General features: G+C 40.2%; 1 protein-coding gene across 6 annotated transcripts in view; it reads right to left on the reverse strand.

Annotated features, from left to right (window-relative positions):
• FSIP1 (fibrous sheath interacting protein 1) overlaps positions 1-16,952 on the reverse strand; it is a 185,183-nt gene that overhangs the window by 113,456 nt on the left and 54,775 nt on the right. For all 6 annotated transcript variants that reach the window (XM_045013692.1, XM_045013688.1, XM_045013691.1 and 3 more), the window contains exon 9: positions 15,319-15,483. In XM_045013692.1, coding sequence (XP_044869627.1) covers positions 15,319-15,483 — 165 coding nt within the window. The remainder of the gene's footprint in view (positions 1-15,318; positions 15,484-16,952) is intronic.

Raw genomic sequence — 16,952 nt, forward strand, 5'->3', positions numbered from 1 at the left:
ACAGAGCATAGGTGTACAATTTTACAAATATTCAGTAGTCTGGGACCAGATTCTAATGTTCTTATGCACAGTGAGTATTACCTTAATTATTGAAATCAACTGGACTGTTTGCGGGGTCAAGGTAATATTCAATGTGAGTAAGACCAGAATGGAATCTAGCCAACTGGGAATGCTAAATATTGACAAAATTGCAAATCTACATATGAGAAAAACAGGGTTTGCCTTTGGTAACCAAGGATTCAATATAAGAATCCTAGTCATAGAGTAGTCAAAGTAAGAGCAAAAAAAATTGCCAAACTCTAATTACCTTTAACCCAAGAGAGTATGTCCAACCCTTTAAATAAAATCCTAGTCTAATTAATCACTCTTATTTTCAAAAGCAACTCATCCATTCCTGATTAACATATATTCCTCCTTACTTAACGTTGTAGTTATGTTCCTGAAAAATGCGACTTTAAGCGAAACAATGTTAAGCGAATCCAATTTCCCCATAAGAATTAATGTAAATGTGGGGGTTACGTTCCAGGGAAATTTTTTTCACCAGACAAAAGACTATATAGATATATATATAGATATATATAGATATATATATATACACACACACACACACACAGTATAAATTTTAAACAAACAATTTAATACTGGTACACAGTGATGATGATTGTGAAGCTTGGTTGAGGTGGAGGAGTCAGAGGGTGGGATATTTCCCAGGGAATGCCATACTGCTAAATGAACTAGCAATTGACCCTCAAGGGTGAACTCTCACAACACTCTACAAGGCAGCAGGAAAGGAGGGAGGGCAGACAGAGGCACACACCCTGTGTGTGTGAGAAAAAATGTGCATTTCCCCTTTAAGTAGCTGACCCCAGGCTTAAGTACACTGCCTTGTTAATTAAATCAGCTTGCTGAGACCGCAGCTACTGCCTAGAAGCTCCCTCTCACTGTTGTGTGTCCCCCCCACGCTCTATGGAAGATGGGGTAAGCAGGGTGCAGGAGCGGGGGGAGGGGGAGACACCCTGACATTAGCCCCGCTCTTCCCTCTTCCCCCGTACAGCAAGCAGAAGTCTCTGGGAGCAGCTGCAAGGCAAAAGGCAGGAGCAGCACATGGCAGTGGGGGGGAGGGCCAGCTGCTCCACAAGGAACTTAGGGGAGTGGGGAGCTGATAGAGGTGCTGCTGGCCCACCCTGGTTCCAACCACCCACCAACTAGATGCAACAGGCTGCTCTTCCTGCAAGCAGTGGACAAAACAGGCGGCTGCCAAACAACGTCAGAAGGGAGCATTTCACAACTTTAAACAAGCATGTTCCCTAATTGATCAGCAACTTAACATCAAAACAACGTTAACCAGGACAACTTTAAGTGAGGAGTTCCTGTACTATACTTAACTGGAAAGAGGGACAGTTTTCTAGATTTAATGATTCAGATGAAAACTTCTCAGCATACAGGCTACAGTTTGTAAAAAGTGTGACTGTTTAAAAACAATATATTTTCTGGCCAAAATACATATGACAAATAAGTGACTTTAAGGGGCTTTAAACCATAACACCAGTGAATCATGAAATATGGAGTTTATTTCTCAGAGTGAGTATTTGACAGTATAAGAGCTATCACACAATGGCTCCCAGTATCACAATTCCAAGAAATCTCAAGCACAGCGGAAGAAGGTATAAGAAGAGTCATCTATTGAAGCCTGGAATCTCCTCAAACTGAACCAGCTTAACTCTCAATAGGGTGAGCTATCTTCAGCCAAATGAGAGCTATCTTCAGCCAAGATTCTCAATAATGACCACCTATGGCTAGGTACCTAAATGCATATTTAGCTCTCTACATAAGTGGACTGAAGTCAATAGGCATGCACGATTAACATCTTTGCAGGGTAGAATATCAAGAACCTGCACCACTTATCTCTATTTCTATACATTAATTCAATATACCAGTATATCATCTTCATATTTTCAGTATGAATGGAGAAATGGCTCAAGAAACCAATAATAAAGATTAAAAGTTACTCCTCTTCAGGCACAGCATTTATTAGGAGTTGATGTAAGGCTTTTTTTCTCCCATGACTGCAATGTAAGAAAACCCATTTATTTGGTAAAATAGAAAAGATTGTGACAACTTTATATTTTCTTACAAATTACAGCTGTTTCTGCAATGAAATCAAATTTCTAAATCCACCTTCATAATCTGCATACTTACAGAGATGGTGCCAGTTCTATGGGTACCATTCAGTGTAGATTATAGCTGTGATAATAATTTGTTTAGGAAAATAACTAAGTGTTATAAGACATAGAGAGAGAGGGAGAACACAGTTAGTGGTACTGCAAGGTCACTAAATGTTATATTGTATTTCCCATTCATTTTGCTTCCCTATTATTTTATTTGGGGGTTTGAGTTTATGGATAGCAGGTGGATATTTTAATATGAATTTAGACTTCAATGAATAGAGCTTAAATTGCATGTAAAGCCGCAAAAAATGTTTTTATCTCAATATGACATAACTTTAAAAGGGTAATGATGAGAGAAGCCACTCAACTCAAAAGTTACTGGCTCCAAGTTCCATTTTTTCCCCCTGCACATTGTCCTGAACAAGACTTTTTACTGGCATTGTTCCTGGTCCTGCAAACACTTAGACACATGCTTCACTTTGTGCTCATGAGAAGTCACACTGCATAAGTGCTTGGAGGAGAAATAATAGGTGTGGAAGGCAACTGTGACATATTTCCATTCCCACCCCCAACATTTCACCCCATTATAGTCACTCAACATGTTTGAGTCTTGTTGCTTCTCTGGTATATGCTATATGGTCCTATGAGGAAGAAGGCATATTGGGGTTACCTAAAGCTACTACTTTATCCTACTCCAAACATGTCTTTAAAAACTCTGCTGTAATGCCTACCAATCCCTGCCAGCTGACAATCACTAGGCAGACAGTGAACTATGAGTCTATGACTACTGTTTAACATTTCAAAGCTGTTTGTTTCAATGTTTGCTCATGAACCCCTTCTCCTCACATCCCAAATCTATCTGTTCCAGCCACTTGTTTCTTGCCATATGTCTTTTTACTTCATTTCTGAAAAACAAGCACATATTGTCTGAATTCTCATAGAAGGCCCCTACCATAATGCAAATAAATAATTATAGAATAGTAATAAAAGGTCAAATTATTCCAAAGCAGCGTGTTTTGTTGGGAACAGTTTCAACAGGAGAGATTAAGAGTCTAACTCTATATATCCCAATGATTAGGGCACTCCCCAGGGAGGTAGGAGATTCACGTTCAAGTCCCTGCTCTGAACCAGAAGAGGGATGATTTGAACCTGGGTCTCCTTCATCTTGGGTGAGTGTTCTAACCACTGGGTATTGGACATCAAGGCAGGGGAGTACAACTTCCTCCTCCTCCTGTCTTTTGTGCAGGGTATGCATACTCAGGGCACATACACACACCCACTTAAGAAAAATATAACAGGGAAACCATGAGTTAGGGTTACATTAATAATTCTGACACATACCTTACAGTCAACTTGTATGTATACACAAAACAGACTATTTTTTCCACTGGCCAGCACAGAAATAGTCAAATATGTATTCAAACATCATTCAGATGATTATTGAAATGTTTACTATATCGAAGCCATGACATTTTGAATATTTGTGAACAATTGTAATGGAATTAAATGTGTGTAAATTTGAGAAGTTATCAGTTAGAGGTAGAACTTATTATCTAGGTAGTTCATTAGCAAGACAGATTGAATGGATTACATGATTTGTTATTGCAGCTTAGTCAAAAAGGAATATAAACACTATGACTATTTCTCTTTAGAATTATTGTTGTGCACCAGTAGCACACACAGAACACAGAATTAAACAAAGTTAAGAGCCTGACCCTTTCCCCACTTAAATCAATGGCAAAATGGCAATTGTCTTCAATGAGAACAAGATTTAACCTCAAGACAAACCATGTACCACGAAAAGCACAAAGACAACCAGGCAACAATGTGGTTACTCAACACAGCAGATTTTGACTTTTGTACATATGTAATATTAAAGGACTTCAAAACTAATGGGGACTAACAGTAAAGCTCAGTACAAGAACTATGCTTAGATGGATTTAAAAATGGAGGGATTGGAATTTGCCACATCAGGATGACAAGGGCATTTGAGGCATAGAAGGAAGCACAATGGAAGGGAAGGAACATGCAAATGAGATTGTCAGAAAGAACTCAGTAGAGCAGTGAGGGATGAGAAAATATTGGCAGGAGCAGAGTTGGGCAGAACTGTGCAGAAGGAACCAATCAGAAGGAAGGCAAAGCTAAGAGAGGAATTGAAGAGAAGGAGATGTAGTCAAAGCAGTGGGCAAGCAAGATGATTTCAGTAAGAACAGGTTTAGTTAGACTGCAGGGGTACAATGTGGAAGGCAAAAAAGGAGAATGTACAATAATCTGAATTATGGATTAATAAAGCCTCAAAAGGGATTTTAACTTTAGAGATGAAGAAAGGACAGAATTTAGAATTGTTATACACCAGGGGTAGGCAACCCTATGGCACGTGTGCTGAAGGCAGCACGTGAGCTGATTTTCAGCAGCACTCACACTGCCTGGGTCCTGGCCACCAGTCCAGGAGGCTCTGCATTTTAATTTAATTTTAGATTAGAGTGAAGATGGATAAGATGACAACCCAAGATGACCACCATTTCCCAAATACTGCACTCTTTACTCTGACAAAGACACCTGATAAAATACATTTTGCCCTGAAATTCTCTTGTGGCACAAACAGGCCCTTTGATTACTAGTCCCATTGATCTACCAATGCTGTTAAAATGCTTCTAAACAGCATCCATTACTTAGAGTATAGGTACCTGCTCATCTAATCCATCATGTTGGTGTGGATGCTAGGAGCACAAACTGCAAGAGGATTCTTTAATGAAAACATGAGCTCCCTAAGCAACCTTTTGCTCTTTTGACAAGTTACTTATATAATTCATCTGGTTATTGTAGCTGACTGCTGTGACTAAGATGTCCAGTTTTTCTAATGAAATAAGCCCCTATCAAAGATAAATGGAGATCCAAGAGGTTTGCTGTGACTGCCTTCATATCATAATTAGGGCTCCGTATCTGTCATGGAGGTCGTGGAAGTCACGGATTCCGTGACTTTCCGCAACCTTCGTGACTTCTGCAGGGGCTAGGGTGGCTGACCCCACAGCCACCCAAGCAGCTGGCTCCAGGGCCAGCAACTCATGTGGCCCTCAGGACAGCCACATCAACCGTTGCTCCGGCAGCCCCCAGCAGCAGTCCCAGGTTGGCCGGAGCAGCCGTGGTCCATGGCCCTGGGCAGCAGTCCCCAGCTGACTGGCTGGAGCAGCCGTGGTCCAGGTCAGCGGTCCCCGGCCGGCTGGCCAGAGCAATGGCAGCGGTCCCCAGCTGGCTGGCTGGAGCAGTTGCGGTCCAGGGCAGCTGTCCTCGGCCAGCTGGAGCAGCTGCAGTCAACGGCCCTGGGCAGTGATCCCCAGGCAGCTGCCAGAGCAGCCATGGGTCGTAGCCCCTGGCAGCAGGTGTCACTGGCCCCGGGCACACACCCTCCAGCGGTCACCCCAACACTGCCTCTTAGAAGCGGACCCTCCATGGCTCTCCAGAGCCCCTTCCACAAGATTTAATCACAGGAATTTTTAGTATAAGTCATGGACAGGTCACGGGCCATGAATTTTTGTTTATTGCCCATGACCTGTCCATGACTTTTACTAAAAATACCCATGACTAAATCATAGCCTTAATCACAATCAAGCATGCAAATGTTCTGAGGGACTCTTTGTTCACTGATCCTGGGTTTATTTTATTCCCAGATGAGTTTTCCAGTTCTTCAAGTTGGCATTTGTAGTCACCATACCAACTCTGCATCCTGTTGTCCCAACCTAGCAAACAGACAATAGTGTGTCTTTAGTTAACGAGGTCAGACAATTTATTCTACCCTACAAATCTTACGTTTCCCATCCCATTTTTTCAAAATTGTATTAAACTGAATCGATATTTTTAAGGAACACAAAACAAATTAAGAGACAAGCATTTGTAAAAACATTTAATTAAGATGGCATAAGGAGAAATGCTTCTGATAGAAATAAGGTTTTCATGAGAACCATTTCTAAGTAAAAAAGAATATTAACCAATATTCTGGATCCAACTGGACTGATTGCAAAGAGATTAATAAAGTACACTTCTGTAATACCCAAACTGCTGTACTGTAGGCTTAACGCCAGTTGTTAAAGATTTCAGAAACAAAGTCACAGCATAATTCCTAGAACCTGAAAATATAGCTAACAGCGACAAGAAGCAGTTCTCTCCAGGAGCTTATGGTAATTAAATGTTTGTACATGATACAATTTTATTTTGGGAATCTACTTCAAAAGTACAATTCTTGGCAGAAAAAATGGACAGATTTATTACACACACTGGAGGCTAAATTTCTTAAATTAGTGATAGTATTCTAAACGGAAACAAAAACAGATGATTTAGAAACGACAACCATGTTCTTTTTATTATTCATCATCATGACTACACTATTCTTTCTTCAGAAACTATGGGTGATATTCTCGCCCCAATGAAGCAAATGGGAGTTTTGCCATTGACTTCAGTGAAGCCAGGATTTCACCTCATGAGTCAAATTCGTCTCCAATAGGAGTTGCACCCATGTCAGAAGAATTTAGACTTTGTGCTGCACTGAATTAAGCTACATGGCAGGAATTCTATCTCAGGCTTACAGACACTGTTTATAAATTTGTTGCTCTTCACTGTAAAAAAAAACAAAACCCTAATGCTCCCTCACACAGCAAATTTCCTACATTTCTGTAAGCTGTCTTAACCATGAAGCCCAGAGTCCTGTACCACAAGCAGGGCTGAAGCCTGGAACCCTGAGGAGGGCTGAAGGTCGGAGCTCTGCACCTCGAGGGGGGCTACAGGCCCAAGCCCCGCAAGGCTGGAGGTAAAGGGATCAGAATTTTTTCGTGCGCGCGCGTGGAGGGGGATGGGTGGGAAGAGATCACAATTTTTTTTAAAAGTCCAAATGGGGTCGCCAGCACAAAAAGTTTGAGAAACACTGCTCTAAAGTTTTAAATTGTTTTATTTTTGAGTGAAGGTATGTAAAAAAAATAAATTAAAATCTACATTTGTAAATTGCACTTTCACGATAAAGATATTGCACTATAGTACTTGTATGAGGTGAACTGAAATACTTTCTTTTGTTTATCTTTTTTACAGTGCATATATTTGTAATAAAAAATAATATAAAGTGAGCACTGTACACTTGGTATTCTGTGTTGTAACTGTAATCAATATATTTGAAAACGTAGAAAACATAAAAAATATTTAAATAAATGGTATTCTATTATTAACAGTACGATTAAAACTGCAATTAATCGCGATGTAATTTTTTTAATCTTACAATTAATTTTTTTAATTGCTTGACAGTGCTAGTTCTAAACCCTGCTCCAAAGCAGACCCACTGGGGATTTGATACTGGGCCTCCCATAGCCCGAGTGAGTGCCCTATCCACTGGTTTATATGGAAGAAGGGCGAGTACCACCTCCTCATTTTCTGTGCAAAAGGACTGACTTAGCTTAGATCCCTATCTCTAGGAGAGAGTTTGCAGAGATAAGTGCCTCCTGTTGCATAGCCTTGGGCACTTAACTCCCATTGAGGGCCAGGATTTAGGCCATACTTCTCTTCTCAGCATTTCATACTGGCTAGCTTAGGCAGCTCCTTGCTCAGTGTGATAGCTTTTGTGAATCCCATTTGTAGACCCCTAATTCACCACATACATTGTATAAGGAGCCTCAGTGGGCTCTGGGCTGAAGAGTCCACTGGGAAGCCATTACCTAATGTTAGGCACTACAACTCTAAGCCTAAATTGTGGATCTGGCCAAATAATAGTCCCAGGGAGAATATATGCTACAGCAATGATACTCAAACCTCAGTGGTTCAGGAGCAAAATTAGCGATCAACATTACCCAAAAGAGAGTCACAGTCATGTGAATTCATTGTTTCATTTACTATAGTACTATATATTCATATTTAAACAGTATGACAGGGGAAATATTTAGTGTATACACATACATACACACACACACACACACTATTCTCACAGCAAATAATATAATACCCTAGTGCCAGTTGATAACTTAATTGGTTAATAACATAGTAAAAGGATCCTGATGGTTAATAACTTGCATTGGGTAATAATTAAACAGCACAGTGTTTTGACACCCTGTGCTGCAAAATGTTGCAGGACACATTAAAGAGCCACTTGCAGTTCACGAGCCACAGTCTGGGTTTCACTGTGCTATAGTAGGTTGAATAGCTCTGCCAAAAACAGCTCTCTGGGTTGCAGGGGCCCAGATGCCCGAATGTCTCTTCATTACTCTAGGACATGCCACAGAAGCCAATCTCCCTCCTGCAGCTCTCTCAGCCCTTTATAGTAATCACCTGACCCCTTCCCAGCTGGTCCGATAACTGAATGTGGCTGATTGTCCCCAGATGTCCAGCCCGTAAAGGGGCAGACTACCTTGTTACACAATTACAGCTTCCCATTTTTAATTGAGGGTGGGGTGGGGAGCTAAAAAGAAAGTGCATGATTTTTCAAAGTGTCGTGGAAGTATATTAACAGTTACATATAGTGAGATGCAGGCTGCACAGGAAAAAGACAACTATATAGAAAGAGCTTGCAGTTCAACTATACAGTACAGTTTGGGGAGAAGTTAAAACAAAATAGCAGATGCTTGACAATGTTCCAAATTATCACACACATTAGCCACAACATCATTTGGCCAGAATGCTTGGTGCAAGACGAACTGTTCCCAAAAATGATCTTAGGAAGTACTTACGCTAGTTTAGGTTTCTAGAAATAAAGTAAGGGATTTATTTTGTTAGAAAAACAGGAAATGCCATGAAAAAATTGAAAAAGGTATCAGAGGATACTCCAGTTTGCTCTGAAGAAGGATCAGTTGCACTGTTGTTGCTTTAGTTATTTTGTTTTAGAAGCTCACAGAAACCTCAAAAGCACAGATGTTTCTTCTTTGTGCACATAGTGATTAAAAATATATCAATGCAGGCAAAAGAGAATGAAGTGCAATGGAGAGAGCTAGATTAATATAGATATAGTTCTAAACAGTTCTATACCCTGAAATATTTTAGTATAACATGTTTCTGTTGTCAAATATTTATAACCTAGTCAAATTTAGTATTTTTATATTAAATGATTGCATCTGATAGGGTTCATGCTTTATTTTGACATCCTACATATTGAAATCATATCTTAGTTCTACCAACAAAATCCTCTTTTTTAAAACTGACAGAGTAGCATTTGGGACAGTCTCCAGTTACAGGAAATTGTTATACTTCTGGGAGTGGGATGGGGGGGGGTTGTCCACCTGAAAATCTAACTTAGAAAAAAGAGAACCCTCTGAAAAATGTTTGACTTAGTGCTTTAAAAACAACAAACACAACACTTCTCTGAACATTCCAGTTGCATGGTGCACAGTTCCAGGCCCCACTACACTCCATGCATCATTCTGAAGTGATCACACAGAAACGAGCCTCCAGTGGGGACATAGACAAAATGGATCTTTTCCTGCCCCTTAGCAAGATACGTTAGCCCAAGGGAAAGCCCAATGGGTGGGAGACAGGCGATGTAGACTCAATACTTCTACTCACTTGTGGTAATAATTCTGTAGCATTTTTAGTAAAATAATTTTGTGCCCTTCACAATCCTCATTACTGAAACAGACCTTTATCCTCCTACCTTAGGAGGGAGACACGTATCAGCCCCACCCCCCATTTTACAGAAAAAATAACTGGAAGGTTAAACAAGGTTTCTGGCTGAGCTGGGAATAGAACCCCAGGATGAAATCTTGGGCCCACTGAAGTAAAAGGGAGTTCTGACAGAAACTTCAGGGGGCCCCAAGTTTTCACCCTAGGTCTCTAATATGGCAACTCCAAGTCTCATCCACTTAGCCACACAGCCTCTCAAAAAGGATTTGTCAAATCTGTGTGCTTAGCCTGGGGGGTCTGTAACATGGGGTGGTTCCTGCATGTGTAACTCATTGTTTTGATATGCTACACATCCCCCCTTTACTATCTGGCCCACAGAGGAGAACAGCCTACCAGATTGAAAATCTCTTCCATTTGGCCAGGTAGGTAGCCCTGGTGGCAGGTTTCCTACTGCCAGGGAGGACTTGTCTGACAGGGTCCACACAGGAGAGCTCCATCAGGTTCAGCCATGGAGCTTCCATGCCATGAGGTGCAACAACTCGAGGTTCGGGTGCTGCAGACGGCCGTGATCCTGAGTTAACATGTCCGGAAAGAGTGGTAAGGTGATCGGGGCTTCCACAGACATTTCGAGGAGGGGTGTGTACCAGTATTGGCAGGGCCAGGCTGGAGCTATTAATATCACCGAAGCTTCATCCCTTCATACTCTGAGGAACACCTTGTGAACGAGAGGAATGGGAGGGAACGCATATAGGAGGTGGTCCCCCCACAGGAGGAGGAACGCACCCACGATGGATCCTGGGCTGTGATTCAGGAAGAAGCAAAACTGCTGACACTTCCTGTTGTGTCCTGTTGTGTTGCATGTACGAGTGGTCATATGTCCCAGGAGTTTCAGGCAGTTTCAGGCAATTCCTTGCTGTGGTGGTAGGGAACTGCCTGAGACTTCGAATGATATCACCTACAGCCCAGAATCTCGCTTCTGGGAGGTATGTCCCGGCCTGTGTCGAGTCCAGTACTGCCCAGGTTGGAAGGTGCTCACTTAATAAACAGCTATTCAGTATTTTGCTTCAACCTCATTTTTTCTAATGTGTGGTGCAATGCCTTATTTACTGCACACTATCCTGTGACACAGAATTGTTAATTTTCTCCTGGGTTTTCTATGGTGATCATGCCTATAGTATCAGAGTGCTTCACAAAAATTAATTTTCAAAGCATCCTTGCAAGGCAAGGGACGGGGGTGGTATTCCCATTTTATAAATGAGGAACTGAGGCACAGAGAGATTAAGGTGACCAGTTCCCACTAATTTTAGGAGCCTAATTGGAGATACTGAGGTCCTGATTTTTCAGAGTACTTAGCATACATCACTTTATACATTCAAAGCAAAGTCCCCACTGACTTCAGCTGCCATTGGGAGTATTCAGCATTTTTGTAAGTCAGATCCCAGGGTCTCACTTTGGGCACCCAGAAGATGAGGAACGCACAATTAGTGACCACCTGTGAAAAAAAAGTTTGGTTTACGTGACTTGCCTACCATCACATAAGAACTCTGAGGCAAAGATAGGGATAAAATCTAAATCTCCAAGGCAGCATTCAACTGCTTTAATCGTGAGACTATCCATTCTCTTCCCACAATCCCATGACTCCTTCACGAATCACTTAACTGCTGCAACAAATGAGGCAGGGGTTCTACAAACAATCAGACACCTTCAATACATAAACTTGAGTCATCCCCAGAGCAGGTCCATTCTGTGCAGTGATGGAGGCAGGCATTTTGTGGAAAACATAGCATGCCATCATTAAACATAGCATGCCAATTAAAGACATAATGCAGAAATGCCCAAGCAGGCTAAATTAAGGTTATATAGGCAACTTCAATTCTAGCATTTCCTAACTTTTGAGTGCTTGACTTTAGAACCTTAATGTTATTTTACCATAGTTTTTATGTTTCTAATATTAATATAACTTCAAAGCTCATTTTGAGTGATTACTACTAACTGTAGCTTATCTACCAAATGATGGTGTGTGGAAGGCAAGTGCTAAAAGAAGGTGTGGTTTTTTTTCCTGGTTTATTCTTTAATATTTTCCCTTTTTTGGTAACAATTTTTTTAGGCACTTTTTATTTGCTTAGCATTTGGCTGAATGATGAAGCATGCAAAACACCATAACTCCATGCCCTTGCATGTATTATTGGTTACCTAATCTCATATCATATATGCTCATCCTCCTATAAATCTTCGGCAGTACAATCGGTGAAAGAGATGTTCTTATCCTGGGGCACATTATATCTATTGTTGAGCAGATCTGTCACAGTTAAAATTTATAAATCAAGTTATTCATTCTAAAAGTTCAACACAGTGATTACAAGAAAGGGAAAATCCCCAGAGCATTCAACAGGAAACACTTGAAGCAAATGTTCTCTTCTTTCAAACCCCAATAACTATTATTTTTCAAGCACCCAGAAATGTGCTACGTGCCTTACAAAGCACCTAAAAGACAGTGTCCCTAGAGTAGGGTGACCAGACAGCAAGTGTGAAAAATCGGGACGGGGTAGGGGGTAATAGGAGACTATATAAGAAAAAGACCCAAAAACCGGGACTGTCCCTATAAAAATCGGGACATCTGGTCGCCCTACCTTAGAGTGTACAACCTAAATACAATATGACGAACATAAGGGTTACACAGATAATGGAAAGAAGGGAAAGGAGAAGCAAAGATGGAAATGGGTGACAAGTTCTGTTTCCTTTATTGTTTAGTTTGGTTACCTTTCTTCCACCTCACTTCTGTAGGAAACATGGCAAAATGAGTTTTTAATGAGGGATTTCAATGACGTCAGGGATGTTGGTTGACAAACTGGAGAAAGCATTCCAAGAATAAGGGACAGGAGGGAGGCCCTGTCACAAAACTAAATAAAGGGGATATCAAGGCTGAAATCGCTTATGGAGCAGAGGAAAAGCAAAAGGAGACCAACTCAGTGATGTAAAGAGGGGTTATGTGATAAGGCCTTGAAGGCAAGTACAAGAAGTTTGAACTGCAGTGGAGTGGCTCAGAGGAGACAACATCTTGACGCAACAGACAAGAAAGACTTTTGGCAGCAGCAATTTGAATGAACAGGAGGAGCAGAGGTTAATATTGAAACATCCAAGATGAAGAGATTGCCACAGCTGAGGCAGGAGATGGTGAGGCTTTGGACAAATCAAAAAGGGTGGATTTTAAAGCCGTTTTGGAAGAAAAAGTTACCTGACCTTGCCCTTGTTAAAGGACTTTTGGGAGAGAAGGAGACATAGGACAAAAACTTTCTCTCAGTCTTTTGCTCTTCATAGACTACTCCTGCAGTTTTCCCAGGTCAGTGTTATCCTGAAGTCCACACAAAAAATAGAATCCTCTCTGAAGTTGGCTTTTCTATCTCTCTTCTGTAGATGTGAAAAGATTCCCTAATGTTCTGAGGTAATAAGGATTACTTGTTGCTCTTGTCTATTTAATAAAAAGTAACTGTCAAAAAGGCATTTGAAAAGGATTGGAGGAAAGGGTTCTGTTGGTGTTAGGCTGCAGAAGATCAAGGCTTCATTAGGAGTGAGGCGGTGAGAGTAGATTCAGGATTATATATATACAGTAATTACAGATTGAGAATAATTATCTGGGTACCAATTGGTTAACACAAAGTTTAGATAAAACCTATCACCACATTTAAATAGAGAGTATAAAAGGATGCTGGACTGAATTAATAAAGTCCTTTTAAAGGGTTCAATTGTTAGGTACATTTCATCCAAATGGTTTTCTTGTTAGGAAGAATATTTGAGTAAAAACAAAGATACCATATAAAACCTTGCAAATAATTTCCTAAATTAGAATGTCAAAAAAACCCACCTTTATGTACTTCAAAACTGCCAGTTTATGGTCAATTTGTAATCAGTAGTATAGAATATTTATTTATGGAATTAATACACTCTACAGTTCTTTAGTTTTCATAACATACCTAAAAGGTAATGAAATGTTTTTAAACTTTCTAAAAAGCATATACACACAGTATTTCAGATGTTGTGTATTGGTGTTGTTTTTTGTGGTCAAGTCAACTCAAAAACTTCAGAGCATTTTTCTGCAAAAGCAATGACAGGTCTAATGTGGCCAAACATAGTGCTTCTTACCATGAATAGTCCAACTGACTTCAACTGGACTGCCCATGGTTGTGAGTGTTATACTGGATAGTGTTTGCAGGATTGGACCCATAAGCCTAAAAACAATGTATATTAACCATATTTATGAACAGGGCCACCCAGAGGATTCAGGGGGCCTGGCGTCTTTGGCAGCGTGGAGGTCCCCGCCGCCGAATTGCCGCAGAAGACCCGGCACATAAGGACCGGGGGGGAGTCTTCAGGTCTTCAGGGAACTTCGGAGGCGGGTCCCGGAGCGGAAGCACCCTCCGCCGCCAAATTGCCACCGAAGACCCGGCACTTAGGCGGCGGGTCCCGGGGTGGAAGGACCCCCTGTTCCAGGGGCCACGAAAAACTCTCATGGGGGCCCCTGCAGGGCCCGGGGCAAATTGCCCCACTTGCCCCCCCTCTGGACGGCCCTGTTTATGAATGTGATTAAATTAATGACCAGTGGGGGTTGCTGCTTCACACACTAAAACATCTGTTCCTAGTAGGGCATTAACATTAGTATCAGGAAGAGCTTCCTCCTGCACTCGTACAGCTGGAGGAACATTTCTATTATTCTGACAAAATGTCAGAAACAGGATGCCAAAAAGGAGATAATTCAGAATAATGTAAAAATAAAACTAATGATACAATTTTAAAAAACTGTAAACCTCCATGGAGAAGACAAATTCACTCCTCTTTAGCTCAAAGAGATTTTTGTTTCTTTGATAAATAGATGACTGAAGACATATGGCTTTGCAAATATATGGCTCTGTAGAAACATCTGTTCCAACAGCACGGTAGATGTAGTACAAGAGAACAAATTTGTGTAAAGAGATGCAAAAATTGGGATATGTCACTGCATTACTTTTGTTTACAATAATGAACACTGTACTATACATTTTTAGTCAGCATTTTCAAAAACACACACCAGTATTTTGCTTTGGTCAACCCAAACTTTCTGCCCATTACTTCACAGTACACTACATTACTGGAAGACAAGAATGAGAATTTAGACTCCTCCAGGCACAAAATCTGAACAGTGCTTTTTTCCAAGTAAAAGAACTTTAACACCTTTTACTACTAACATCCAAAGGGGGATTATTTTCACTACATTTGTTACTGTTTCTAACTGCACATACTTCAGCAACAGATCATGGAAAACTGTCTGAATCTTCAAAAACAAAGGGGAAACTCAATTTTAGTCCCCAAAAGACAGCTGTCAGCAACTATGGTAACACCACATTATAAAAGAGCAACTGAAGACCACTGTGTGTTTAATAAATTTCAAGTTACAGTATTCAGATTTTGCATCTGAAACTTCCTGATATATTTAAGTGTATTTTTCACTTTTCTACATGTTTATTTTCATTAAACCTCAACGTATATTCCAAAAAAGAAATCTATAATTCATAGGCATTGTGCATTACTGTACCTGATAAATTTGGCTTGGGACTTTTGAGCAGGAGCTGTGACTTGCAGAGAAATCTCCATTAGAGAGTACTACTTGGAGTTTAGCATCTATTTCATTTAGGTGATGATATTCCATTGGTTCAGGTGTGTACCCTTCTCCTGGTATTAGCCAACCAGATACATCTTCCTATAAAAAGTTAAGAGAAATGGTTATTTCATATGACCAAAGAAAATGGCTGTTTAAGGCAAACATCAACATATATTACTTTTCAAAGAAATGTTATTTTTAAGAACTAAAATATAGTGAGCTCTCAATCACATGAGTGTAAATCTGAGCTCCCCTGAAATTAATGATGTTCTTCTAGTGTACCTGAGAACAAAATTTCATCCAATAATTGCAGGCATACATTTTTAATGTTTCTTAAATATAACTAATCATCAATTTTTAAAAAGTGTATGCAAACCTCCTACGTTAAAAAAAATCTACATTCTAAAAAACATACATTTATACCGTCATATTTCCATGAATCATTAAAATTTAACAGAAAAAAATACTGCATATGTACAATACAGTTTTGCAATGCTTATAACTTCTTCTTTCTAAACAGTGTTTTTAAATAAGACAAACATGTCCTCATTAAGTTAGAAATCTTCAAATGAAGTCAGTTACCAGAAAGCAAATCAAAAACTAAACCTCAGACTTCTTGACATGTAAAAATTTATTTAAATCTCAAAAATCTCAGAGACAGTAATCAAACTAATATGTCACTGCATAAATAAACAAGAGAAATTTTAAGTCAAAAGGTAGTTTTAAAAAAAGTTTCAAATGCTTGAAAATATAGGCTCTGAATAAAGGCTCTCCTTCAAACATAAATACCACCTCATTAATGTAATGTATATGTGAGTTCAAGGGTGTGCATAAGCTTCACATTATAACTTCTCCCCAAGAAATCAGATGCCACAGCTAGCACACCAGTGTTATCTGATAAGCAGAGTGGGAACAGGACAGAAATAAGCAGAATCAAGACAAAAGACTAGCTGAAGGGGAGAAGAATCATGAGGGCCTGCTTTTGTGAATGTCGGGCATACAACTGTATGCAAAAACATGTAGTTTGTTTAAGTTAGTATCTGAATCTTTCCTGCACCATAAAACATCATTTAGGGCATGAACAAGACTCTACCATCTCTATCATGCTGTTTGCTCAAATAGCTACCTTGCTGTGTTTCTATACAGTAATTTTTTTTACAGGGATAGGTCCTTGGCCTATCACTCAACCCCTTTTCATCTGGTCCCTATGCTTTGAGCTTGGGTGGCTCTACCAGGAAAGAAAGTCACTGAAACACACAGGCTTTCTCACTGTGTTAAGGTGCAGTTCCAAGAGGACACATGTCTAGTGACACTTTAAACTGGCCATTTAGACACTCAGTTGGGTACCTATGGCAAAATTACACTCTAACACTGGTGTAAATTGACTCAGTGCTTTACTCTGGATTTACAGCAGTGAACTTTACAGTGGTATTTAAATCCCAGTTTTTGGAGGGTAGATGGGAGGGGAAATCAGGTCTCGAGTGACTAAGCATGAAGAAATCATTAGTTAATTAATGAATCCTTTCAATAAAGGGCCTAATCCTGCAAGCTTTCTGCATATGGAACTC

Source organism: Mauremys mutica, chromosome 4, assembly GCF_020497125.1.
Source record: "Mauremys mutica isolate MM-2020 ecotype Southern chromosome 4, ASM2049712v1, whole genome shotgun sequence".
Taxonomy (NCBI): Eukaryota; Metazoa; Chordata; order Testudines; family Geoemydidae; genus Mauremys; species Mauremys mutica.